This window comes from Melospiza melodia, chromosome 14 (genome assembly GCF_035770615.1).
Source record: "Melospiza melodia melodia isolate bMelMel2 chromosome 14, bMelMel2.pri, whole genome shotgun sequence".
Classification (NCBI taxonomy): domain Eukaryota; kingdom Metazoa; phylum Chordata; class Aves; order Passeriformes; family Passerellidae; genus Melospiza; species Melospiza melodia.
The window spans coordinates 11,236,893-11,263,985 of NC_086207.1; the positions used below are offsets into that span (position 1 = coordinate 11,236,893).

The following is a 27,093-nucleotide window of genomic DNA, read 5'->3' on the forward strand; positions in this document are numbered from 1 at the left end:
GCTGGGCTTGTTCAGCCTGGAGAAGTTTCCAGGGAGGCCTCAGAGCCCCTTCCTGTACCTAAAAGTAGCTTAAAAAAAGAGGGAGAGGCACTTTTTATATGGGCAGATAGGACAAGGGAGAACAGTTTTGAAATAAAAGAGGAAAGTTAGATCAGATGTTGGGAAGTTTTTTACACAGAGGGTGGTGAGGCCCTAGCACAGGTTGTCCAGAGACTTTGCAGCTACCCCATCCCTGAAGATGTTCATGGTCAGGTTGGACAGGGCTTGGAGCAGCTGGATCTAGTGGAAGGTGTCCCTGCCCTTGTCAGGAGCTTGGAATGGGATGAGCTTTAAGGTCCCTTCCAACCCAGACCAGTAACTCCATGGTATGGGCTGCAATCGTGCACTCCCAACCATCAGGGACTGATTTGGCAATTGCTTTAATTTTCATATCAGAGGGACTTTGGATGAAGCTGCAAGTGCCTGACTCCATTCCCATCCCAATGCCCCGGCCCCTGGAGTAACCCAGGTCTCTCCTGGATGAGCTCCAAGTGTTTTCTCGGCCCTGGGGCAGCCGCCTCCACCTTCAAAGGCTGTTTGGGTTTCCCGGTGCTCACTGTTTGTTGGTGTGTTTGTACCCCCGACATCTGAGGGGTCGGAGAGGGCTCCTGCCTGCCAGGGTGTAAACAGCCCTGGCTGCCTTTCCTGCAGACACATCCCACAGATTTCAGTCCAGCCAGGAGGATTTCAGACAGCAGCAGGAGCGTGAGCCTCCTTCCTGCCTAGCACAGCTCAGGGCTCTGATGCTGCCCTGCTGCCATTATTCCTCTTCAGGGCAGAAACTTCTCTTTAGCCCTGAAAAATCCCAGGCATCCAGGAGCTTGGGTCCTTCACAGTGCACCCCACTTACTGATAAGGGACTTTTTATGGATTTTTTTCATCATTAGAGCTGAAAATAGGTGGTTTAGGTCCTGGGTTTAGGTACAGCTCTGTGCAGCCTGGCCAGAGGAGCACAAGTACCAGCACAGTTGTGAGCACCCCATTGTGCCCATCCCTGGAAGTGTTCAAGGCTAGGTGGGATGGGGCTTGGAGCAACCTGGTCTAGTGGGAGATGTCCCTGCTCATGGCAGGGTGGGTTGGAATGAGATGAGCTTTAAGCTCCCTTCCAACCTAAACCATTCTGTAATTCTATGATCTCCATGTGCAGTTTTAGGCAAGAAGCATCTTTTGGCAGGTTTGCAGAACAATCCAAGGTATTTTTGAGCTATTTCCATATGAAAATGTGGGGGTTCCCTTGCTGGGAACAACAAGGAACTTCCTGCATAGTTATTTTACTATCTCAAAAATAATTCCCAGCCGCAGGTCTGATACATGTCTGGTCCCCAGTATGAAACAGCTTTCAAAAAGAATGCAGGACTGAGATTTTGCCTTCTTTAAAACTGATGGGTGTCCTTAAAAGGGTGTGCTGAGGAAATCAGAGCATTCCTGAAGCACGAAGGCAGGGTAGCCACCTTCTTTCCAGGCTCCAGGAGTCTCCTGTGCTTGGGGCATCACAGCATCACAGAGTAGATAAAGTTGGAAGTGACCACAGTGGGTGACCTGGCCCAGCCTCCCTGCTCAAGCAGAGTTGTTCCAGAGCACATGGCACAGGATTGCATCCAGGCAATCCTGAGATATCTTCAGTGAGGGAGGTTCCACATCCTCCAGTGCTTGGTCACTACACAGTAAGGAATTTTTACTTATTTTTATCCTCCTGGTGCAGCTTCTTATGCACCATACAAAAAATCTGAGCAGGCTTTAATTTTTTTTCTTTCTTTTTTTTTTTTTTTTTTTTTTTTTTTTTTTGTCACACTGTGCTCTTTTCAACAACTTCTTCTGTACAATAGCAACATCTCCTGATTTTTCAGCATGCCTCTGCACTTTGCATTGTTACCAGGTAAACTCAGAGCTGCAGCATTAGTCAGTACCAGGGGCAGAGGGGTTCAGAACTGGATCCTTTGTAGGAAGGCCCAGGTTCTCTCAAAATAACCCCCAAAGCCCACACTGCCCCTCAAGCCTAAGGGACACTGAGTGTCCATCCACCCAGCCAGGAGCATCAGTGCTCTGAACCCGTTAGCAAAGGGTATCTTTAGGAAACACCCGTGGCTGTGGATGCTTTATAGACTCTTTCTTCCTGATCCCAGGCAGAGCCAGTCTGTCTATCCGCTCCCGTCATGTGGATTTAGACAGCCGTACTCGTCAGCGCTTTCTGCTGGGGCTTCTTTCTCCAGGTGAGTATCAGCTGTGGCAGACAGGGCAGCTCAGCTGGTCGTGCAGCTTGCAGTTTGTGCAGCAGGAGCTTGCAGCAGACCACAGCCACCCAGGGACAGCCACACACCCTCCCAGGGCAGCCACGGGGACAGAAGGCGCTTTTAGGCAGTGTCTGGTGCAAGGGGTGCTCAGGGGAGTATTGAGGATGAAGGATGCACAAGGGTTGGGTTTTATTCAGCAGAGCTCTAAAGAGAGTCAAAAACTCCAGCCTTCAGCTCAGCACTGGGAAATGGGGTGGAATCCATGGCTCAGGACTTTGCTCCGTGTCACTAACCCTGAATGTGTCCCTGCTGCCACCAGCGCTTTGCTCTGCAGAGATGGATCTGGTTTACCTGGTCTTAGCTTTAAAAGCAGGACAGGAGTGGGCAGTGATTTGCTGCCCTCCCATCAGAACAAGTCATTTCTGTGAGATGCAAACACAGCTTCTGCCTTTGGGTGAGCAAAATGCATCCCCTGTGGATGGGAATCACTGAGCCCAGCTCTTCCAGGCGTGCTGCTGGGCAAAGCCCTCCTGGTCCCATAGGTTCACCAGGGCCATATCAGCTTCTGCTTCTGCTTCATGTTGTCCTGAAGGGCTGTTAGTGGAGATTTCCCACAGGAAAACCGTGCAAGCCTTGCTCAGGTGAGCCCTTAGCCACACAGAAACCTGGATCTATGCAACCCTCGATCCATACAACACTTGATCCATGCATGCCTTGATCCATGCAGCCCCTCAGCCTTGCAGAAGAGGGAAGGGAGGGCTGCCAGCCCTCCTTTCTCATGAGGTATGACCCATGCACAGCTTCAGAAGTGAAGGCAAGAGGAGCTAACGGTTCCCTGTGGAGCCCCAGCAGCCTCCCTGAGCTCCTGCCTGCAGGATTTTGGGGTGGATTTTGCAGCACTGCTGCTGCAGCCGAGAAAGTACACCTGGCCAGATAAGGATCAGACTGTGCTGGTGGATTAAATTAAACAGCTTTTCTTTTCGTGCCAGCATATCTAATGAACAGTTCATCTCCCATGGGCAATTCTGCCATCTCAAGCTGCAGTCATAAAGTGGCAAGCTTGGCAAAGCTGACTTTGCTGGCTTTATCCTCCAGAACTCAGGAGAGAGCTAATGAAGCCTGGGAGCTAATGAGACCTCTCATGATCTCAGCCCATGTTGTGGAGAGCATTGCTCAGGCAAGGTGCACCTCCTAGAGTTGCAGTTGGGTTCATGTTCAGACTTAGTCTATTTCTGTTAAAAGAAAGGTGTGGGGTGGTCCTAATCTCTCCCATCCAAACCCAGACTCCCAAAGGAGTTTGTTGTTCCTTTCTGCAGTGCTAATGAGATAGTGCAACAATAGAGACCTGAGCAGCTGAAACTGCTGGGTGAAAGCACCCTTGATCTCGGCCAGGCTGGCTGCTGCTGCAGGCAGCTTCCCTCACTGTGGCACTGGATCCTCTCCATCCACGTGCCCACAGCTTGACCTGCCATGCCATAACGGTGACCCAGGGGTGGTGGGCACTGCCTGCCCCCCTCCAGCCTGGCAGCACTGTGTGCTTTCCATGTCCTCGCTTTCCGTCTGCTTCGCCACATCAGAGCGCGCTCCGAGGGACAGCGTGGCTGCCTGAGGGATGCCCTGGCACTCTGAGGGATGCCCTGGCTGCCCAGTGCCCCAAGGGATGCCCTGGCACTCCAAGGGACATCCTGGCTGCCTGGCCCCCGCCGTGTCCCCACCTGGCACAGCTCTCTGGCACAGCTCACCTGCTCTCTCTTGGAGCCTCCCAGCACAGCTCACCCGCTCTCTGTTGCAGCCCCCTGGCACAGCTCACCTGCTCTCTGTTGCAGGTTCACTCACCCTCTGATGCTGGGCTCTGGCATGCACACCACCGGCATCCCGCACCCCGCCATCGTGCCCCACTCCGGCAAGCAAGAGATGGAGCACTACGACAGAAACATGTGAGTGGGAAGTGCTGGCTCAGCAGCAGCAGCTCCTCAGCACACATTTCATCTGTCACTCTCAGTTCTCACACAGGGGGAGGATGGATGGACACTGAGCTGTGCATCTGAGGAGCAAATCTCAGCCCCCCCCCCCACCTGCTCGTGCTGTTGGGTTGTTTTGGGGTCGAATCTTCTGCTGGCTCTGATGCTGAAACCCCCTCTTTTGTCCCACCAAGGAAACCTCAGCCAGAACCAAAGAGAGAGAAGGAAGCCAAGAAGCCCACTATTAAGAAGCCCCTGAACGCTTTCATGTTGTATATGAAAGAAATGCGGGCGAAAGTCATCGCCGAGTGCACCCTGAAGGAGAGTGCTGCCATCAACCAGATCTTGGGCAGGAGGGTAAGAGCTCATGGGGCCACTGTCATCACCTGGTGCCACATCCCTGTCCCTTACAGCTGCTGTTAAGTACATAACAAGCATCTGCTCTTATTCCACAGACACAGGGGCTAGGTATGCCCTGAGGTGGGGTGGTAGTGGTGGGCTGGGCTGGCAGGGGACAGCAGGGCCATGTTTCAGTGCTGTTTGTCCCTGCAGTGGCACGCTCTGTCCCGGGAGGAACAGGCCAAGTACTACGAACTGGCTCGCAAGGAACGGCAGCTCCACATGCAGCTCTACCCTGGCTGGTCTGCCAGAGACAACTACGTGAGTGCCCCCTGAGTGCCCCCGTGCTGGGACCCCCACCCTGGGCATGCCCCACAATGGCCTGGAGGGCTGGCTGGTGTTAACCAAGCACCTGGGCCTGGAAATGCCATTCCTGGCAGCATAAGAGTCATAGAAATTCACACTTCAGGAGTATTTTGAACACCTTATTGCCTTATTGCCTGTCTAAAGGATGAATGATGCAGCCCCCAGCAACCATAAGCATTTTTTGGCTTATTGTCCAAGCAAATACAAATAGAAAGGAAGATAAGCTTTTAAGTGCTGTGGATATATCTTTGGAAATGTAATTTTTTGGAAGCAAACAGCTTTGTGCATCTTGGACAGCAGCTGAGGTATCTGTGAGTGTGGTGAGGCTCTGGCACAGGTCACCCAGAGAAGCTGTGGCCGCGCCATCCCTTGAAGTGTTCAAGGTCAAGTTGGACAGGAATTGGAGCAACCTGGGGTAGTGGAAAGTGTCCCTACTCAGGTCAGGGGGTTGGAACAGGATGTCTTTGAGGTCACTGTCAACCCAAATAATTCTATGATTCTGTGATTTAAAATAGTGGCCCTTTTTGTAGGGGGCCTTTTCTTGTGACTTTCACGACTGTTTTGACATTACATGCCTAACAAGGTCATTAGAGAACTGAAGCAAAGCACACATAAATCTTCAGATGTCTGTCCATCCACACACTCCATCATTTCCCTCAGACACTTTCTTACCCCTGGGAACTGCACAGTGAGTGCCCATCCTTCCCACACTGACTCCAGCCCTCCTTCCAGAATAACAGAACTCCACCAAGGGCAAGAAAACACCTGAAAACAGACCCAAACCACCCCAAACTCCCCCCAGAAACAGAGGGCAGAGGTGATGGGAATCCCCCAGCCCACATTTTGGTGGACACACATCTGGAGGGCATCAGCATTGCTGAGAGCGTGGCACCATCTTCCTCCAAGGCCAAGCACATCCTCCATGGAAATCCCAGTCCTGTATCATCTTCATCTGGTTCCTTGGGGAACCCAGGCTGGTTCCCTTCTACAGAGGACAGATGTTGGGCTCCAGAAGTGCATATTGGTGCTTCCAGCACTGTGAACCAGCTGGTTTGGGTGTTGTGCTTGTTGGAAGAGATGCTTCTCTCTCTGAAGTTGAGCAGGGATGAGGAGGAGGAGGAGGAGGAATGTAGGTCACTGGTGCAGCACATGATGCAGAAATCAGGCAGGAAATACAGCTGCTCCCCCTCTGAAGGAAAAGCTCACCACAGCTCAGAGCTTTCCACCTTCACTCAAACCACAAGAAGTCATATAAAAAGTCACAGGTCAAAGGCAGCCCTGGGAGCTGCCTGTGCCACACAGCCAGATTTGCTTCCGTGCTGCTGTGCCCTCATTAATCAGCTCTCTAGGGGCAAGGAGAGGTGCTGCATCTTGTGAACCAGAGAGGCAGTTTGGGGATAAAACAGGACTTTTTTATTAGTGAAAGAAGAATGAGAGATGGGTCCAAAACTGCAAAAGCACTGAAATAGATTAGTATTATTTAAAAATAAATTTCTGAGGATTTCCTAAAACTTTCTTTCCCATTTGCAACAAGGGAATATCAAGAACCAGTTTCGGTTTGGGTATAAGGCACCACATTAAAGCATGTTTTGGAAATAGGGAAGGTTCTAAAATGAACCAAGTGCTTTTTAGAAATATAAGGAGCGGGAATAAGAATATGACAGGAGCATCAGCTATTGATCTCTCCATAGCATGCAGCAAATCTTGTTCAATTCTGTTGATCTCACTCAAAGTGCTGAGCCAAACTGCCTGTGGTGCTGGATCTGGGGATATTGGAAATGAGGGTTAATCCCTGAGAAAAGGCACAAGCCCAGAATGAATTTGTGCTGTGCAGAAGCCATAGCAAGTGCCCAAAAACACTTTGGGTTTGGGTTTCACTTTGAGAGTTTCTTCTTAGGAGAGTTGGAATGGGAAGAGGGAGAAGGAAGAGACACCCTCATAGATAAACCTGAGCAGTCTCTTTGCAGCCTTTTCCAGCTCATCTGCTCCTGGAATGGGCTGAGCCAGCAGCCATCCCCAGCACCCAGTCCAGCCCAAAAGTCCTGCACAGGACCCTCAGTTTTCTGGAGCACAGGTAACAGCCTTTCCTTTGATTTCCTAGGGAAAGAAGAAGAGACGAACACGAGAAAAGCAGCAAGATTCCAACTCAGGTAAGTGCCTGCAGCCTGGCAGCTGTTCCTGCTCAGATGGGAGAATCCAAAGCAGTTGTTGTGTTTTACTGTGTTTTCTTTTATTCTCTGGAGCTTAACTAGAGAAATACACACTCATTATTTTTTTAAGCCGTGGTAAATTAACATTTCTGTGACTTTTTAATAGGCATGTTTGATTTAGAACAGGGGTAGTGTGAGAAAGCTGAAAAGACTGGATTTTGGCAAATGTATAATAATTTCATATAAACTATCACTAAACTTCATCTCTTGAAAACATCCAAGGGGAACGTCCCCATCAAACCTACAGATGATATTAGCTAAAGAAAACTCCTCTCAAATGCATCCATATTGTGTGTGGGATGAAATGTAGTGGCAGGACTGAAGATCATTCATGGGACTACTCCAGCTTTGGTTGTAGCTTCAAAGTAATGTAGAGTTGAAGCAAAGTCATACTAAACCCCACCTCCCTGTACCACCCTGCTATTGGAAAAGGCCCTTTCGACAGATTTCAGCTGGTCACAGACACATTCCCATCATCCAAGGCTATTTATGTGCTGATTTCTAAAGTATTTCTGCCATAGCAGGAATAAATATTATCTGTACCAATAAATATTAGTTTAAAAGGGAGTCATTATCAAGAGATGTGTCCCAGTAATACCTTCAGTTTAATTAACACTGTTGATCTCATTCAGTGCTGAGTTTGATAAGAAGAATATAAGGGTTTAGGCCTTTATGTAGAGTGCATTGTGTATTTTTATATATCCATAAATATGTCTTATCTGTGTGATACAAAAATTATAATTTCACCTGTTACAGATTGAAAACCAACTACTGGTTGTACACAAGGAGACATTCATTGATGGTGGTTGAAAGAGAGAGGCTGATCCAGCACAGAAATGTGCTGTTAATCTCACTCACAACACCAGAGAGAAACACGATGTGCCTGAAAGCAAACAGGGCTTCACCCTAATGAGTCCTGTAATTACACAGCACAACAGCAGCGTTTTAGGGCAGGCCGTGGAGAGCAGGTTTCCCATTTAAACGGGAAGGGGAGTGATGGGGGCAGAGTGGAATAGCTGGGCCGGGTCTCCGCGGTGCTAACTCTGCTTTCAGCCTGCTTCTGCAACGCTTCCTCCTCTTCTCTCGGTGCGCAGCCCGGTGGTGTCTGCTGGAAGGGCAGGGAGCCGGCAAGGATGCAGATACAGGAGCCAGGCATTGCCTCGGGATTTGGCAGCTTTTCCAGACTTAAGAAATTGGAAGAGCTGTGAATTTCCCAGTAATTGCCCACGTTCCTCAAAGCTGTTTCCCAAACCACCTCCAGCTGCCAGCAGTGATCACTGATATTTGCCTAACGATCGCTTTCTTCCAGGTGGTGCCAGCGCCATTCTGTAGCAGAAAATAATGGGATTGTAGTGTGTTAGTCGTGTGTCACAGTGGCTAAAATGATGTTGCCTCTTTTCTTCCTCGTGCTCCTCCTCCTCTTTGTGCCTCTGCCTTGCCCATTCTCGCCGCGCATGCTTCTGTGTTCAGATCCTGCCTCTCCTAAGAAATGCAGAGCTCGCTTTGGCCTCAACCAACAAACGGACTGGTGCGGCCCGTGCAGGTGTGTATGGCATCTCCTCCCCGCTGCTGGGTGTTCCTGGGACAGGGATCAGCTCCAGGTGTCCCCCTGCAGCCCTCCCAGCATCAGGCAGGGCAGGGAATGCTCTGGGCGTCCTCAGGAGTTTGCTGAGCTGCAGCGACAGGCTGTACTCTGGGGTTTTTATCCCTCCCGGGGCAGTGTTGGTTTAGTGCTGTACATATTCCTCAGCTGATAGACTTCCCTGGTCTTTAAATTTATTTCCAGGATGGAGACCTCTGTGATCCTTACATGAGGGGTTTTTTTTCCAGTCACATTAGTGGCACCCTAGGGTCAGCAAGTGAGGATTTAATGGGGTATTTTTTGCTATTTATACTGGGCTAACCATGTATTTCAAGATCCATCTCTTTCTGAGCCTTAAATTTAGCAGTACCCACCATGGGTGGGGTGGGACAGCCTCAAGCAGCAAAACAGAGCAGCGCTGTGCTCCTCAGGCTCCCAGAGATGGATTTGGTAAAGAAATAGTAAAGTTCACGTCAGCCAAGTGCTGCTGCGCTCAGAGGGGCTGCAAAGGCCGGCAAAGAAAGCTCCTGGGAGCTTCTGGATCTGGGTGCCAAAGCAGAGAGAGACTCCAGCTTAGACAGACATCTGCAATTTGTAGTTTTACACCAATGCATGAGGGAAAGGGTGGAAGTAAAGTACTGGTTGATGTGTTCACTTCATCTTGAAGTGACTAAAATAATTTAGTTGACCCATACCTTGCTGCACTCCAAGCTCCAGTCCTTGTGGCTGAGTCCCCTCCTGCACCTCAGCGTGCCACAACAGCAGAGCTCCCTGTTTGCCTGTCATTCCCTGGGAAGTGTCATCAAGCACCATTTTTAATTAAGAATCCAGGCAGAGCTCCCTTAGTGTCTCATTAATGCCTGAATGCCAGAGGGGGCTGCTGGAGCGCCCTGTGCCCCCTGCAGCTGTGCTGCCAGGCTGAGTGCCCACTCTGCCACGGACACTCCTTCCCCCTTCCCTCTGCCTCCATTCCAGCTCTGAGCTCAGCTTCTCCTCTGCACGGCTTCCTGATTAACACAGGCTGCTGGAGTGCCTGGGCACCTTGGCATGCTCCTCTGTGTGCCCCTGTAAGCCAGCCCTGGCCAGCCAGAGCTGCTCTGCAATTCTGTACTAACTGTGCTGCTCCTGCCCAACGGGCTCTGCTCACCTGTGCAGAACAACCTCCCCAGGAGGATCTCCACTCCAAGAGAGAGGTTAACTGGCTAAAACTGGGTGTTCCTGTTCACACTCCTCCCCCACAGCCTGGACAAACACTCCAGGGTGCTGTAGTTTCCAAAGTGAGAGGGATAAATGCCTTTAGCTGTGTAACGCCCACGTCAGCATAACCCATGGACTGGGCTGTTATCAGTAGTCTGTAGTATCACATGTTTTTTTCCCCCCTGTAACTTTAAATCCAATGAATCAATGGGCACATTCCTGTAATCTTAAACATTGAAACTCTATCCTGCAGCTGCTCCTAAGATATCTCTGGGAAACACAGCTCATCCTCAGGCTTGTCTGGGGAATTACTGCCCATGGAAAATACCCTGGAGTTAAATAATTCGTGTTCCCTATTGCATTAATTGGGTCAGCAGAGCTAACATGGCACTGACAGCAGTAACAGCACTGCTCTTGTTCACTTCCAGTGCAAGTCATGTTTGATACCGGACTAGTTAATGCTCATCCTCACAGTTTGGTTTTTCATTAGGCAGATCAAAGACAGCTGTGTGCCCACATTAGCAAGTTCTCCATTGGATCCATTTTCCTCGGCTGAGACAGTGAGGCAGGAGCTGGCTGGGAGATGTTCTTTCACCTGTTCTAGCTGTAAAGGCTCCAGCAGAGGAATTGTCCCTTCAGTACTGTTAAGGTGACATCTTGAGAGCTCTTTTGTTTGAGGATCTATTCTGAGGTGCTCAAGGACCCAAGGCAGGTGACATGAGGGATTTGTCACATGGAGAGAAGGAAAACCAGCTCAACAAACAGTGAAGGCAAGATAGTGTGAGGAACTGAATCCGGACAACCAGGGGTAGTTAAAACAATCTGGATGTACAAGGCGACACCTGGAACTCAGGATAAATACTGGCAAAATTGTTACAGGATCTGAAGGAATCATGGCCAAACACGGCTACAGCAAGAATGATGTGTGACTTGTATTTTTGATACCGCCAAATCGTAACACACAAACGTGGGGAACCTGAGTGTTTCTTCCAGGAGGGACTAAGGGATGCTGGTCCCTGCTCCCTAAGGCAGGTGCTGCTGCCTTAGGGACCTTCCCAGTCCCAGCAGATTTCTTGCTGGAAGAGCAGGGCTGGGGGAGGAGAGCTGCCCTCAGTGGGTAAAAACCTTGTCCTGTAAAAACCCCTTTGGGTCAGTAAAGCCATCCCCAGCTGATGAGCTCTGTCACACTCCACAGAGTGGGAGCATGGAACTGAGTCTGTCACCACTGCAGGGCCATTCTGCCAGTCTCTGTCCCTGGTGTCTGCCCATGTTGCATTTTGTACCTGTACTCCACATCCCAAGGGGAGGTCACTTCCCAAGGGGAGGTCACAGCCAGCATTCCTCTCCAGGATCCCCATGGGCTGAAGTGTCATTGGTAGCTCTGTCAGGGCTGATTTTCCTTCAGCCCAGTGAGCAGGTTAAAGGTGATCTGCCCGCCAAGGAGCAACAAGTCCTCTGAAGGCCTCAGGACTGTTCCAGTTTTCAAAGCAGGACCTCAGACACCCTCAGACCATCTCCCTCCAGCCAATCCCAGGCCATTTCCTTCCCTTTTCCTGAATGGTAGCTGAGCACATTTCTGCCCAGCTGTATCACTGAGTTGTCCTTGGAGGTGGGGAGGAATGGGAAGTACACTCACATGCAGAGATAACTCAGAGCAGAAGAGAAGAGCTGAGAGCAAAGGCCAGGTTGGATGGTACTTGGAGCAACCTCTGCTCTAGTGCAAGGTGTTCCTGCCTGTGACAGGGAGGTTGAAATGGGATGAGCATTAATCCCTTCCAACCCAAACCAGTCTGTGGTTCTAGGTAGATGGTACTGTGCACAAGGCTAGGAAAGTGCTGGGAAATGAGCTCTTGGAAGCTTGCGATTTTGGGATGAGAAAAGCCAAGACTGGTGTGAGGAGCATTGTCCTGGCAGAGCACAGCCTAGGGCTGCCAAGCACAGTGGTGCTGACGTGCCCTGTGACACCAGTGCACACCACTGTCCTGTGGGCCCTGTGTGGGCTCTGTGGCAGCTCAGGAGGGGATCCAAGGGGGAATGCTTTAATCCTAAACTTGTGAGAGCCAGGCACCCACACAGAATCCGAGCACTTGGGGTGGTGGCTGGTGAGGAATGACCTCATGGGTTGCAATTTTATTATTATTTTGATTTTTTTTATCTTATTTTTGGGGTATTTATTATTACTTATTATTTTTAAATTGTATTGGTTTGCTTTTTTATTACTATTTTCCTTTCATGGCTTTGATAACTATTAATTGGGGCGGGGGGCGCTTTTTTCTTCTTCTTCTTTTTCTTTTCTTTTTTTTTTTTTTTTTGTGTTTTCATTTTAATCACGGCATTGTGACGTTTACTCGTGTTCCGTGCCTTCCTCCTCCTCCTCCTCCTCCTCTCCCTGGGCGGCCGAGCCCCTTCCCGCGGGCGCCGCCTGGCGGTGTCCCCGCAGCGCTGCAGCGCCGCCCCGGCCCCGCGGGGATCAGGGGGCGGCGGGGCTGCCGGGACCCTCCCGTGACTGACACACACCTCTCTCTGCTGTTCCAGGAGGAAAAAGAAGTGCATTCGGTACCTACAAGGAGAAGGACGCTGTGCCAGCCCAGTTTCTTCCGATGGAAGTGCTATAGACTCCCCTCCATCCCCACCGGACGCACTCCGATGCATCCCCTCCGCCTTCCCGTCAGAGCAGCTCGCAGCCCCCGCCGACCCCGCGCACCGCGACCAGCCCGACCCCTGCCCCGTGTCCGCGCACCTCCCGCCCGCCTCCGGCCCCTCCAGACCCGGCGCCCGGCGCTGCTCGGCGCCCCCCGCCTACAGCCGCGCCTCCTCGGGGACATAGTCCCTGCTGCCCCCGGACGAGGACCAGAGGCACAGCCAAATCCCCATCTCACTGTAAAACATGCAAAGTTTGGCCACAGGATGACTCAAGGATGATGGAAAACTCATTTGGTTGGGGTTTTTTTGGAGGGGAGGGATGATAAAGATAGAAAAGCAATTTCAAAAAAAAAAAAAAAAGGTAAAAAATAAGTACTTGCCGAAAGTTAAAGTGCTGATGAGTAAACAAGCCTTTTGTCCCTGCCCTCTGATGCTTTTTTTTGTTTGTTTCGGGTTTTGTTTTGGTTTCTTTTTTACTGTATTATCTCCAAGCGTGGCAGAGAGCAGAGCCACATCCCCAGCTTGCTGCTGTAGGTGGTAGGTGCTGTCAGTCTAACCCTGGCTTCCACTCCCTGCCCTCTGAGCTGCTTTAAAGTGTAGTCACTCACAGATGTCCCATAGCCCTTACACCAAGGAGCTGGAAAAGCTGGAATAGGAGATTTTTTTTAAAAGCCCAGATGTCTGAAGAGGAAACTAAGCGATGCCAGTGTTCTGATCTGACAGGGTAAAACAGAAATTAAATATTTAAAGCAATGAGGTGAATTTTTTGAACTTCTTGTTTGAGAACGGGAAGATGTTGTTTGCAGGTACCAGGTCTCTGTGCAGACATGTCCCTTTCCATGGTTGTACAGCAAGGCAGAGGAAAAGGGAGCACCAGCCAGGCAAAGGAGCATGGACTGGCTGCTGGTTGCTCAGGACATTGGGCAGGTGCAGCATCTGCCCTCTGCACATGTGGATGGTCAGAAATCCCACCAGACAGACTGGCCACAGCCTCAGAAATCAGTCTGTTGCTTTTGTGGGCTCTGACTGAGCTCTGCACCTGCACAGCAGTGAGCAGGGCGGGGCATGTGGGAGCCAGCAGCCCCAGGATCTCACTGGCCACTGGTGCAGGATCACACCAGCCCTGGGCTGAGGATCTCACTGACCACTGGTGCAGGATCTCACCGGCCCAGGGCAGAGACCCACAGTGGCCCATCAGGAGGAGGTGTGAGCTCTCCTGGCAGCACAGCAGCACTCACTGCCCTGCTCTGCAGGCATGTCTGTACATACCCTTGGTGAGATAAGAACCCTCTTTGTCATGATTCAGTGAAGAACTTTTTAAAAAACCTTATTCTAGCTTTTTCTAAAAGATTCTCCCTCCACCCCGATGATGATGCCAAATGTTCATGTATTCTCTCCAGCTTTAAAATGTTTCCCAGTTTCTGGTACTGTATTTATATTTTGAGTTTGATAAACAAAAAACACTGTGGATGGATTATGATCTCCATGAACTGATGTAAATCCCAAATAATTCCAAGTTCTGGATTTACTTCAGGTTTACAGTCTTCTCAGAGACCACAGTCTAGTCCAGTGCAGACTTTTTTTCCTGTTTGAAAGAAATCTATTCCAGACTGCTGAAGAGAAAAATGACACCACACAGAGGTAGAGGGGGCACTATTTTTTTCCTACTTGATAGATGGGTTTTGGAGTACTGAATACAAATTATGTAGTAATATTATTGTAGAACTGCAAGAAATTTAAGATGACCTTTATAATGTACAAACTATTTTTATATTTTTTCTTAATGCAAAAACACAAACCATAATTTTTTACATTGGATTAAACGTAACTTTTTAACCAACTTTATGCCTCAAAGATTTAAAAATTAAAAAGAAAAAAAAAAAAGCCAAACCTAACTAGTCTGTAGAGCAGCTTTGGCTTTAGTCCCTTTATTTAGATGGTTTTGCTTCTAGTAGTGTAGATTTTTTATTTCTGGTTTTAGTTTTGAAGATCTAAACCTGTTTCTTTATTCCTCTCCTGTATAAATGTAACTTCAGAAGCACTGACAGAAAGCTATGTGCACAAACCTGACAAGTTTGCAGAGTCATTTTGAAGTTTGAATCATTTTAACCCTTGGAGAAGTAGCATTACCTGATGCAATGCCAACTGTACACTTTTGTACTGACTGCACTCAGAGGGTTAATTACATAGCACTAGATCAATATGCAATCTGCTCATTTTAAATTATTTTAGCAAGCTTAGCCAACAGCATGTTCTGGTGCTGAACAGAGGAACTCAGTAGACTTGCCAGACCTGATATGATCTCTTTAATCACGTGATTTTCAAACAAAAGAAAAAGCTTTAAAAATGGTTGTGTCTCAGCTCATGATTTGTCACTCTGAGACCCTCTGCTGTAAGGTGCTGCTGTAAGTGTCACCTCCTGGAAACACCAGAGATGACAGAGCAGCCACCACAGCCTGGTGTGCCCCATCCTGGGTGTAAGGCTGGTGCAACTCAACACCCAACTGCTACTGCATGGTTGGATGACAGACGGAACTTAGCAGCAAAGCAAAGGCAGGTAGAAAAGGAAAGGCAGATGTGTCTAATAACACCAGAGGAAATTTCAGGGCAGGTCCTGATCAGTATTAAACTGGCCGAGGCACCCAGACCAGCCCTCGTTCATTTCACCCCCGGGACTTTCACCCATTTATTTCAAGGCTCCTCTGGCCCCTCCATGGTGTGGAGTCCCTGCCTGGACCAGCAAAAGGCTCTCCTGCATTACAGCCTCCTCTCACCACTCTAATTCCACTGATTCCTGCCAGAGCTCCTCAGTGACACTGAACACCCCCTCTCCAGGAGCCCCTGCCTGTGCCCCGTGGCACAGCAGCATTTCCAGAGCCCCAGAGCTGGAGCAGCCACACTCAGCATTGTGTGCTCTGCTCTATACATACAGGCCAGAGCTCACCCTGTGCTTCCACTGCTGCACGATAAACTCACAACACCCACTTGTGATAAACTGCACCCAGTTAAACCTGGGGAAACTGAGAAAATGTCATTATTTTTATTCCAAAACACAGAAAAGTTACTGTTTGGCCACTCCTTTCCAAGACAAAAGAGCATGACTGACTTCTGTTCCATGGCCCCATGGCTGATAACCAATGCCAAAACAAAGTTATAAATACCAAAAAAAGTGTCTTTCAAACTGCCATATGAAGTGTTGCTATTTTGTGTTAATACTCTTTTTTAATAAAAGGAAGACTTTGCCCTGAAGTTTTTATCTCAACAAGAATTTTTTTTTAGTTCTTTTACAGCAGTTTTAACTCTTCCTGAAATACATATTTGAATTCCTGGAATCAGTCTGAATGTAGAAGTCATGGAAGTACCACTTCATTAAATCAAGTAAAACCACTGTATGTATGTAGCAGGGATAAATGTTTTGCAGCTGTACCTTCATTTGTCCAATGACTATCCATCATTTGTTGTAATTTTTTTACTTCACTGAGTTTGTATTTTTTGGCTTTTATGTTCAAAGTATGTTTATAGCTTTATAAATAAAGTAATTGCCAGACTGGCTGTTCAAAAGAGGCCACTGGAAGTTATAATGCTATCAAGCTCTCAAGTAACTATTTCTTAGCATTCAAGAGGATTCCTGCTTGCTTTTGTTTTTTCCCTTTAGCATTTGTATGTTTGAATAGTTTTTAGAATAACTGCCAATAACCTTCAATGGGTCAGACTGAAATACTAAGCCAAGGGTACAAAGAAAATACTTTTTTCCTACAATTCCTACTGACACCCAGCCTTGCTTCTCCCTACCCCCACAGTCAATCCCTTGAAAAGCCTGATCCCTGATCATGCACTGACTTAAACAAAAAAAAAAAAAAAAAAATTAGGGAAAAAAAACCCAGCTTTAATACAAGTTAAACAGCAACAGAAAGTTTAGCAGTGGGAATCAGTCTCAGAGCACACAGCCAGTGCCTGTTAGAGCAGCAAGGAGCAGGTTCAGCTGAAGCACAGAACACAGGACAGCCCAAACCCTCAGCACCTCCCCAGGGTCCTTCTCTAGAGCTGAGCACTAGTATTACTGGAGTGGGTAAGACAACTGAGAGATTCACAAAACCAGGCTTTTCCTGCTGACATCCCTGCCAGGCAGCTACAGAATCTGAATCTGGCTGAAGTCTGAGTCACTACTGCAGGGGAATGTCAATTAGAGCAAGTAAGTTGTATGCAACCCTAAATACCAAGACCAGTGAGAGAATTACAGATCTGACAGAGCCACACAATGCCTTGAGCACACAGAGCAGCCCTCCTGCACCTCCACACAGGTGCCTCAGTGCCAACAGCCACGTGTCACAACCTGGGGCTCCAGCACAGGCTCCAGCCCTGCACACCTGCCCAGCACAGCTCAGGCTTGGGCCAGCTGCTCTCACAAGTACCAGCTTTAATCCCAGGTGAGGTTATGCAGGCACAGCACAGCTGGAGCAGTGCAGTGAGGAAGATAAACTGTGTCTCTGTCCCTCCCTCACCCTGAAGCAGCATGAGGCATCCTGCAAGGCTGACAAACATTGACAATGGGCTTGTGACAAGCACCCAAAGGAATTTACACAGGCAGCTGCCACCAAGCACAGTTACACCAGGCTTCTGAATGTTAACTACAAACAGCCACAGAAAGGACATTTTCCATCACATTTTCCTCTAGTAGCACTTCCAAACTGAGGTGCATTGTTTGCAATGCAGGCTGCTGGAAAGGCTTCAGCATGTCCAAGTCAGCAGTGCAGTATTTTATGCCCATTGACAATGTCTAATACACCCAATATAATGCACAGCAGCACAAAGGCAGGCCCCACAACCTCCTGAGAAACCAGATGTGAGGAGCAGTTCTACCCAAAGCATGGGTTTGAATGCTGCTTTAGAGCAAATTCTGAATGCTTTCATAATGGTTACATCCAACTGTAGGCAATCTTGGTAAGCCATCAAAAAAATCTCTCTCTGGATATTTAACCATCACACAACTTGATCTCAAAGTTGCCCACTGTGTCTGACCCTGCATTAGTCCCTTACAAACTTGACATCTGTTTTGTTTCAATTAACCACTGCCTCAGTGCTATTATTTCTATACTCAGTAACAAGTGACAGTAAAAACTGTCTAGTTCCAAATAACTAGAACCATTTGCAAACAAAAGTTTAAAAGCCCTTTATTAATTCAGAAGTGAAACACCAATATTTCAAGTGAGATAAGTATGTTTATTAAGGTTCATTCTACTCTAAGGTTTATACAGAGAATGGAATGCAATACAAGCTAAGAGCACACCTCAAAGATCTACCACACAACCATCCCCTACTCCCTATAAGGGAACTGTAAAAAAAAAAAAAAGTAAATCAGAAAACCAGTTACTGTTCAACTAGTTGCAAGTGGCTTTGTCCAAAGAAGTTAAGCTTGATATTGCATTAGCTTTGTATGCAATAATTAAGTCTCTACAAGCTGAAGTATCACATACAGAGGCAAAAGATTTCCTGTGGACACATGAAACCATGTTTCCAAGAGCTACATCACAAGGGTCTTTAAAACTGCCTAAAAACCAGCCACTAATGGCATGCACAGGTCAATAATATTAACTTTGGTAATGTCAGTCATTTTTGGTCAAATCTGGATTCCACTTTAAACAGTAATATGTATAAAAACACACCCATCCTGTGCACAAAGCAACACACTTTATTTGCTATCACCTAGAGGCAGGTCTTCAAGACATGGCTGAAGTATTCAAATTTAACTGTCAGGAGCTTGTTTAGTTCTAAATCACATTTTCACTAGTCTATAAGGCAAGACTAAAAGGACAAGAAAGTGGTCAAATATTTAATTTTTTTTTAAATGCAGGACAAGAACCATCTTGAAAATTATATAGCTTTAAGTAACACTTAACTTTTTCCACAATGCTTTTGTAAGAAATCCAGTAACTTTTTATATTATCTAGTTCCCCAAGACACATTCTAGTTTGTTTTTCTTTCTGAAGTTATCAATACCCTGTAAATACATGTGTTTTGCTCTTCTTGAGGAAGAAGTTATAGATGTTTTTATTTACAACAGAGTCAATTCTTAGCACTATATCTGGACTTCAACAGTTTAAAAGTGTAATGAAAATGACAACCTTAAGTGCTACTTCCCATACAGAATCCACACGTAGTTCAGTTTTATTCATTGCAAAGTAAAAAGACATCAAATTACACTAGTAAAAACTCAGAGATCTAGATCTGTACTCAAAAAAACACTACACATGCAAAGGGAACAACATCCTGCTAACACAACTTCATTTGCTGCTGCATTTGTCTAATATTAACAATTATGAACAGGGCAGTGCAACTAGTATTTGGAACAATCCTTACAGTGTTCGAGTGTCAGGCACAAAACTTCATTTCTCTTCACACCACTGGTTCTCTTTACGTACCTGCAAGAGCAGTTGAACTGTCAGTATGTGGCAGTGAAATTCTAAGCCTTTGGCTGTAAATACCCAAAAGTATTCACGATTATTTATTTACTGCACAGAGATAAACTGGGAGCAGCTTTATGTTTTTCACACAGATTTTGAAATTATAAAATCTGTCTTTCAAACTGGCCTGTTTATCAGTGTAAGCCAGGTTTTTCATGCCTAGGTTTGATCAAATCTGAAATTTTCTGACCAAACAAAGCAAATGGAATATCTGAAGTCTAAGCTGTTTATGACATGGCATTGAAAAATACCCTCAAAAATCTACAATTCATTGCCCTGTATTGAAACCAGGCATCATGTTCTGCTTTCTCCCCAGCTCTGCCATTTTGCAGCTGGTCTGCTGATCAAGTTTTAAGATCAATGAGTTTGATACTTAGAGAACCCAAACTTACCTCTCCAGCCACATGCAGCAATACACCTTCAGCATTCCCATGATAGCCCCAAACCAAAAAACTAAGACTGCCACACACAATCCTACCTGCTTTCTTATTAAACATGCTGGAGTTAGAAAAATCAGTACATCTTGTTTTGACCGTTTCAGGTAATGGGATGCAAGCATGGTAGACACCAAAAAGTCTCCTGCTAGCAGCACCCCAATAATGAGGAGTTCATGCATTAGTTTACATTGATTGGTAACAAGTCTGCTGCATCACAAATTGAGTTCTGAAGCAGCACACAGTAATTCAGCACAAACAGCCATCTAAATTACAATTAAACCCAGACCAAGTACCTGTGCTTCTTCCTCTTCAGTGAAGTCATTCTTAATATTGAATGTCTTGCGAATTTCTTCTGGAGTTTTACCCTTGATCATGTTTGCCACTGTCTTGCACGTGACATCCAGCAAACCTTTGATGTCCAAATAATTTGCAGCCTGTGAAAGAGTTTTCAGATTTAAAGCCTCCATATCAATATTCTGTGTCTTTAGATGCACTACAGAAGTTTACACCGAAATGTTAGAATACTGTATGCAAACAGATCATCCCCACTTTGAGAAGCTTCTAGCTAAAACCTTCAGGACAGTACCTAAAACTTGCTTGCCAAATAGAAGGTAGTCATTTGTACCATGAAAAACACTCCTCCTGCTCCACCCTTTACAAACAGCTTTCAGAAGTCTGCAAACATCCAAGATCTTCAGTGTTGCAGTACTGTTAACTAGCCAAGGCAGGTAATGTTGGCTCACAGGTCCATTCACAGTACAAATTTAACAGTCAGTCAGATTTTCATTTTCATGCAGATCTCCAGAACTCTGTAACTAGCAATAAGCCCTCAACTTGGACTTGAGAGCAACAATCAAAGACAGTGCTATTTAGTAAAGTATTTTGATTGATGAGCAAGTATAGTATATGAGCATTAGGCTAAAAGCACTCCAACATCCTCACCAATTTCAGCCAACACTCACCAGAACCATCCCCCTCCCCACATCCCCCCTTTCCAATGAAGAAGTAACTCAAGAAGCATAAAGGCTTTATTTCTCAGGTGCATAGCATAACTTCACAGGCACAGGCTTTGCCCTTCTTGAGGACACTCACCAGGATAAGTTCAAAAAGTGTTCCTTGGTCTACTTTCAGAAACTCTTGATCCCACACAGGGATGTCATCTGTTCTCTTCTCTTTGTTCTCATCATCCTCAGGAGGAGGTGGATCATCCTTGTGATGGGTGCACCACTGAATCACCTAATTATGGTTTTGATAATAAAGTTTTATCCAAGTGATTCTTCCATGAAACCCCAACTATAACTTAACTTCATTTTGGAAGAAACCAGAACAATAGATCCCCAATCCCAGAATACAACAGCTTTCAGAAATCCCAACTGATTTAGTAGCATGTTAATTACTTAATCTTAAAAGCCAGCAGCTGGTGCTATGAAGTTATAGGTCCCTGTGCTAACATATATGGGCTGTACAAAGAAAACCTAATCCTCATTTTGCTGTATTTAATGTGTTTGCAGAAACACACTTTGTATTAAGCAGACACTGCACAGGGGAAGAGAGCAGAGTGGTAACAGCTACCAGCAGGTCACATTCACCCCAGTACAAAGTTCAGCCAGCAAGTTTGCCATTAGTGTTGGTTTGGGGTTTGTTTTGTTGGTTTGTTTTTTAGTTTGGGAACATGCAATCTCATGACCCAGACATAGAAAAGAAGCAGGGATCTGCTGCAAAAAAAATCCTGTTCCATTTCACCAACCCAAAAGACTTCACAAATTTAAGTTATTTATGTGTCTGTTCACTGGGAAACAATTCCTAACCCTCTATTTACCCCAAAACAGGCACAGTATGGTGCTTACTTTGGCACTACTCTTTCTATTTGAAAGCATAAAGAGTCTTGGACACCACACAACTACACCTTTCTCCCTTAACCCAATGCCCATGGTCTGTTAATGAATTTAACACCACCAAGGGCACACAGTGTCTCTTAAGCACCATCAGTGTCAGTCACTCTCACCCACTGCCTGTGGCTTAATCCTTTCTCCAAACATTTGCATCTCATGAACAGCCACCTCAGTTCACAGAATCCAATTAAAGCCAGTGCTTTGACACCATGAAATGCCAGTGTGCAGAGATGCCCAGCACCACTTCCTTAGGAAGCCTGTCTGCCTTACAGCTGCTGTTCCAGGTCACCCCTGTACATGCTCTGCCATCACCCACCTGCCTCAGCCCACACACCCACATTCATGCACCTTGATTTGGTTAAGCTTGCAACATGAAAAATAATTTCTAACTAGTAGTTCATAATACCCAACTCCAAGATGAATTTTACATTTCTTTACTGCCATGGAGCACAACAGCTTTCACCGTCTTACCTTTTTTAAGATGGCTGCATTAACATTTGGAAGAGGGACTGGGTCATCATCACCTTCATCATCCATTCCCAAATCTAAAATGGAAAAGACAACTGAGCAATTGGCAGACAAAAGCATTTACTGAACTGGGATGCTTCATCAGTTCTTCACTATTTTGACAACACTGAGGTTGAAGACTGGTAACAAAGGACCTCTGAACTGCGAGGTAAGGAGCTTTTGGAAGGCTGCATTACACATCCTAGGCTGTACCAAGCAGAGGTTAAGTGGCTGATAAGGCTGCCTCACCAAATGACAGTATCTACACACCATCAGCTAAGCTGTCACTTGCTAACTCAAGTGTTCTGAATCTGAACTCAGATGCTGAACAATCTGACAAACATTTGTGTATTTTTACCACTTACACAGTTTCAACCCAGAAGTTCTAACTGAGGGCTCCCATTCCATTAATGATTTAATAAGAATTCAATCTACTGTGGTAAATAGACACAGCATCTTGTCCTCTGCATGAGCAGGAAATACTGTAGCCACAGAAGTGCTGCTCCCAGGCTCTGAATCACTCATATTGATCCTGTACCAGCTGAAGAAGTTCACATGGTAAGACAGCAGCACAAATCCTTCCATCAAAAAAAGCATTTATAAAGCATGTTTCCAACACTCCTTGTTTTAAAAGCTTGTCAGCACACTCCAAAGAGATTTGGATTTGTCCCCTTGATATGACCAAGGAATCAATGTAAAAAGAAGGAGAAAAAGATAATTAAAGTTTCAGCTTGATACACAGAACAAACACCACATTAGCCATCTTTGATTAAAGAATGTGCTTTTTTTATTACCCAAATGCTAACAGTTGGATGACACCCTAGCTGTCAAAGACATCTTGGAATGAGTTATGTAACTGACTAACAATGCAGACCTTCACTCATGACATGCACAGATGAGCCAATTCTACATCACCAAGGAACCAAATTTTCAAGAACATACGACCATCATCACGCCTCAAATCTGTACATGATAAATTCATGTACTTCTATATTTAGACAAGTCTGCTACTGCTGCTATCAGTGGGATGCTAATTAACATTGCTTTTCTGTTTGAAATTACTCCACAGATTCAGAACTGAAACACTGCCATTAAAAGACACTGAAATAATTCAAGCAATATCTGAACTTTAGTCAACTCTGACTGACTTGTCACCACCACCTCTGAACCAGCAATTTTATCTGTTAGCAGAAAATGGGAATTTCAATGGTGGTCCCATGGTGCTCAGTACAACCCAAACTTTCAGCTCCTCCTCTCTCAGCTGCAGCACCCAACACACAAAACATTACCTGATGCTCAGCCAGCTGCACTGAAAATGCATTTCAGCTGTGCTAGCAGACTGGTTCTCTCCCAGGTTAGAAAGGGGCAAGTTTATGGTGCCCAGCTTACACACTTCCCATGAATAACTTCCCTCTATCTCCAACACTGGCACAACTCCTGCAGGAGAAAACTGAGAATTGTGCACCCTAATGCATTCCATTTCCTGTTTGTGTTGCCAGCCATGTTCAACAGCATCTTATTAACAGAATAGAAGCATTCAATGCCTGACATTGAACCTTATTTTTACTGTTCTCGTAAGGTGTCACAACCAAACATTTACATGCAAGAGCATAATACTAACTACATGTACAGAAATAATTGCTCCTAAGTTAATTCATGAATACATCCAAAAACTAGGAAAAGCCCCCAGTAAACAATGAGGATGTGCACTGGAGGGATCAGACAGTTTGCTCTGTATCCCAGCCATCTGGCACATTTCCCCTCCCCCGCCACGAGTTCTTTTGTTTCAAATTTATGTCAGCAGGAGATCAGACCTAAGTATTTATCCCAAATAATTTACCAGCATTCACAACTCACAATACAGGTTTAACTTCAGCTCTTTATTGCATTGATTTAGTATCTCCCACTCCATACAAGTGATATTTACGTTCTAAGACTGGTTTGTGTGATTAAATAAACTGAAGTTTTAAATATTAATGTTCTGTTTGCTTAACTCTCAGAAAACTGAAGCAGATTGTGGGCTGCTTGTATTTTACTGCCCTCCCTACAAGTGCTCAAAACCAGGGCTTTTTCCAAGAGCACATCCACCCTGAACAGTTTCAGCTACAACAGCAGGAGTTACAGCTGTTCAGGCAGGAGACAGAAGCTGCTCCATAGACCTGGGAATCCCTTTTCAGCACAGCACCAGTTTGTCTCAGCTCCTGTCCAAGAGGTTTCCTCAGGGTCTCACACTCTTACCTTCCAGCATGGTCTTTATAGTCACAGACTGCTTTGCAATTTCCACATCAACTTCAAAGATTTCTCCATCTGAGCTCTGCAGTTTAATTGAAGGCATCTACAAGACAAGGACAGTTATTTCCACACAACACTCAGATGTTACATGCTCAGCTGACTCAAAGATGTGCATCACATTTACTGCTGAAATTGTTTCTTCCCAACAGCAGACAGCCCAGTGCTACTTAAGGTGCATTCAGATTATTCACTCCTTGAATCAACAGCCCTCAATTCATTAATCCTCATATATCAAATAACAAGGACTGACTGAAGTCTAACACAAACTCATTTCTTTTTTTAACTTGAAAGCATAAAACACACAGATTAGTCAATAGTGGGTTTTTTCCCAGTGTAACACTACAGCTATCTTTTCTCTCGAAAAAAACTTCAACACATCCAAAACACCACTTGCCTCCAAATCAAACAAGTGCTACTCACTTCAGCTGCTCAAACAATGTCAGATCTCAACAGCAGTTTTCAAATGATAGCCTCTGGAACAGAATCATTACACTGAGGTTGGGAGGAATTCCTCTAGATGGGCCAGTCCAGCCTCCCTTGCTCCAAACAGAGTTAAACAGACCAGGTTACTCAGGATCAAAGGCTTTCCTCTAGAAAAGTGTTTGTTTTTCTGAGGAGATTAAAAAGCAACAAACTCCTACAAGGAAGGCCTTCAGCACTCACTACTGCCCTTGCAAAGCAGGAAGCAAGACCATACTTTGTTAGCATCTGAGACAACCATGCATTTTAACAAAGTTCCTGAAACAAACTCTAGTAAGACCTACAATAAAGAGGCAGCAGGCTTGAAAGATGTCATTAGCAAAAACACCATCAAATTTTACAAAAATGCATCGTTCCAGATATGTAACAACTGAAACCCAGAAGTGAAGCACATGACAAAGCACCAGGAGATTACAACTTCTGGCTGAAACTACACACGCAGACTGTGGGGTACCAGTGCACTTGAGCCGACCAAAGGACAATATAAACACAACTATCTGGCCACGTAAAATTTACAAATTTGTTCTCAACCAGCTAGTAGGATGTGTTGTAAGTTCCTTTACCACACAATATATTTGTCAGCAGCAAACCATTGCAACAGTTTCCTTTTTTTTTTTTTTGGTCCTCGAGTTACCTGCTTCAGGATCACTGAAGCAAGTGTTTGCACAGCCTGCAACTGCTGTGAACAGCTCTGGGAACAAAGAATTTCAATTGCAGTTAAAGTGGCAACCAAACCAAACTTACCAGCAGCACACACCAGTGCCTCACAGTAGCACCTGAGCTATCAACAGTAAATTAACTGGACCACTTGAAGCAAACTTGCATTGCCTCTTTCTGAAAGCTCAGGGTGCAGTGTGGCTGAGCCTGACAGCCCCGTGCAAACCCCGGCCACGGCAGGCTCAGCCAACACGTGTTGTTAAGCAGCTCACACCAGTCCCGAGTCCTCATTGCTTTAATTTCCATCTGGCAGGGAGCAGGCAGTTAATGTTTACACAGCAATGTAACCCTATATGACAGTGCTACTTCTAATTAAGATGGGTGTTCTGGAGGAACACAGTCATGACTATTCCAAAGGTACAAGTGTGTGCACATATATAAATATATATATATAAATACATATAGATATATACACACACAGAGAGAGAATCTGGGCTACAGCACAGCTCTGTGTTAGCAGTTTGAATGATGTTTGGGAAAAGTGCTGTAGGCACACATTTTAAATTTAATGCATCTGTTCTTGCAGTGGCTGCCTGGGAGCACTCCAGAACAAACCCAGCTCCATCGGCAGCCTCCCCGAGCCCGAGCTTACATAATGCTGCACAGCAGAGCCAGGCAGGGATGCTGCCTTAGCCAGGGGAGCCCCAGCAAGGATATTCCCCTCCTATCAGCCAAACCTGCTTATTTACAACAACACCTTCAGTTATTGCTGAGGGTCTGAAACAAGCAGAATGAAGTTAAACTACTGCCTTGTCATTGACAACACATCAGAATTTCATCGATTTTTTTTTTAACACCATTGAACTCGATTTCCTAGAAAACAAGAAAAAAACAGAACTAATTTTTAGCAAGCTGCAGTACGGCTCCGGCAGATGACAGTCCCTGGGCAGCAGCACCACTGGGTGACTAAGCAAACCAGTCCTAAAAGCTTTATTTGACAACAGCACAACAGGCTGGGAGCCGAGCTCAAGCCAAACCTGAATTACAGCAGTAATTTACTCGGCTAAGTCTGAACCGCCGAGCTCAGCCACCTCCAGCCGCGCCTCCCAGCGCCATTCCGGGCGGACGCCCGCCGCTTCCCCCCCCGCTCCCGGTAACCAGGAGCCAGGTAACGAACCCGCACCTTAGGCGCGGCCTCGGGGGGGCGGGGAGGGGGAGGCACAGCCGCCCGGGGGAGGCTCGGTCTGCTCGGAGGCTTCGCTCACCGCCCCCGCGGGCAGCGCTGCCCACGCCGCCCCCGCGGGAGCTCCATCCCCGCACGGCCCGGGCCCAGCGCACCCCGGGCGCTCCATCCCCGCACGGCCCAGGAGCGCTCATCTTTCCGCCCGCCCCTGCCCCCGCCATCACGCCACGGCCTGCCGACCCTCCGTCTGCGGCAAGCCGGGCCCGCCGCGCCCGCACAGCTCCCAGCGCTGCCCCCGCGCCCCCCCGGCCCGCTCGGGCCTCACCGTGAGGCGGCGGCGGCGGCTCCGCGGACGGACCGTGAGGAGGCGGTGGCGGCGCTCGGGCCCGACTGCGGCGGCGCTCTTATAGCGAGCGGGGGAGGGGGAAGGACCCGCCTCCCGCCGCCTCGCAACGCCCGGGCTGCCCGCCGCGAACGCCTGAGCAAAACACCGCACCGCGGCTCCCAAACGGCGAAATCCGGTACTCGCGCCGCCTTCCGCCAGGTGCGGAGCGGGGAGCGGGGACGGAATGAGTTCGAGGGGAAGGTGCCGCCGGTGGAGGGTTTTTCAGGCAGC

General features: G+C 46.9%; 2 protein-coding genes across 4 annotated transcripts in view; one reads left to right on the plus strand and one right to left on the minus strand.

Annotated features, from left to right (window-relative positions):
- The window catches only part of TCF7 (transcription factor 7), a 72,098-nt gene extending 55,969 nt beyond the window's left edge, over nt 1-16,129 (plus strand). Inside the window, exons 6-12 of one of the 2 annotated variants that reach the window (XM_063168682.1) lie at nt 2,163-2,249; nt 4,097-4,207; nt 4,426-4,588; nt 4,784-4,891; nt 7,038-7,086; nt 8,617-8,689; nt 12,461-16,129. In XM_063168682.1, coding sequence (XP_063024752.1) covers nt 2,163-2,249; nt 4,097-4,207; nt 4,426-4,588; nt 4,784-4,891; nt 7,038-7,086; nt 8,617-8,689; nt 12,461-12,752 — 883 coding nt within the window. In that variant the 3' untranslated portion in view covers nt 12,753-16,129. Of the gene's footprint in view, nt 1-2,162; nt 2,250-4,096; nt 4,208-4,425; nt 4,589-4,783; nt 4,892-7,037; nt 7,682-8,616; nt 8,690-12,460 lie in introns of those variants that run through there. The other variant, XM_063168681.1, reaches the window with a different exon arrangement.
- Nucleotides 16,130-17,767: 1,638 nt separating this feature from the next.
- SKP1 (S-phase kinase associated protein 1) lies at nt 17,768-26,904 on the minus strand. Of its 2 annotated transcripts, none has more exons than XM_063168683.1 (6): nt 26,803-26,904; nt 24,104-24,200; nt 21,830-21,903; nt 20,559-20,702; nt 19,760-19,900; nt 17,768-18,987 (listed from the first exon to the last, which is right to left on the minus strand). In XM_063168683.1, exons 2-6 carry the CDS (start codon nt 24,198-24,200, stop codon nt 18,952-18,954), a joined length of 492 nt encoding a protein of 163 aa, XP_063024753.1. In that variant the 5' UTR covers nt 26,803-26,904; the 3' UTR covers nt 17,768-18,951. The 2 variants fall into 2 exon arrangements, with proteins under 2 accessions (XP_063024753.1, XP_063024754.1); XM_063168684.1 differs by lacking the exon at nt 26,803-26,904 and adding an exon at nt 24,578-24,601.
- Between the last annotated feature and the right edge of the window lie 189 nt (nt 26,905-27,093).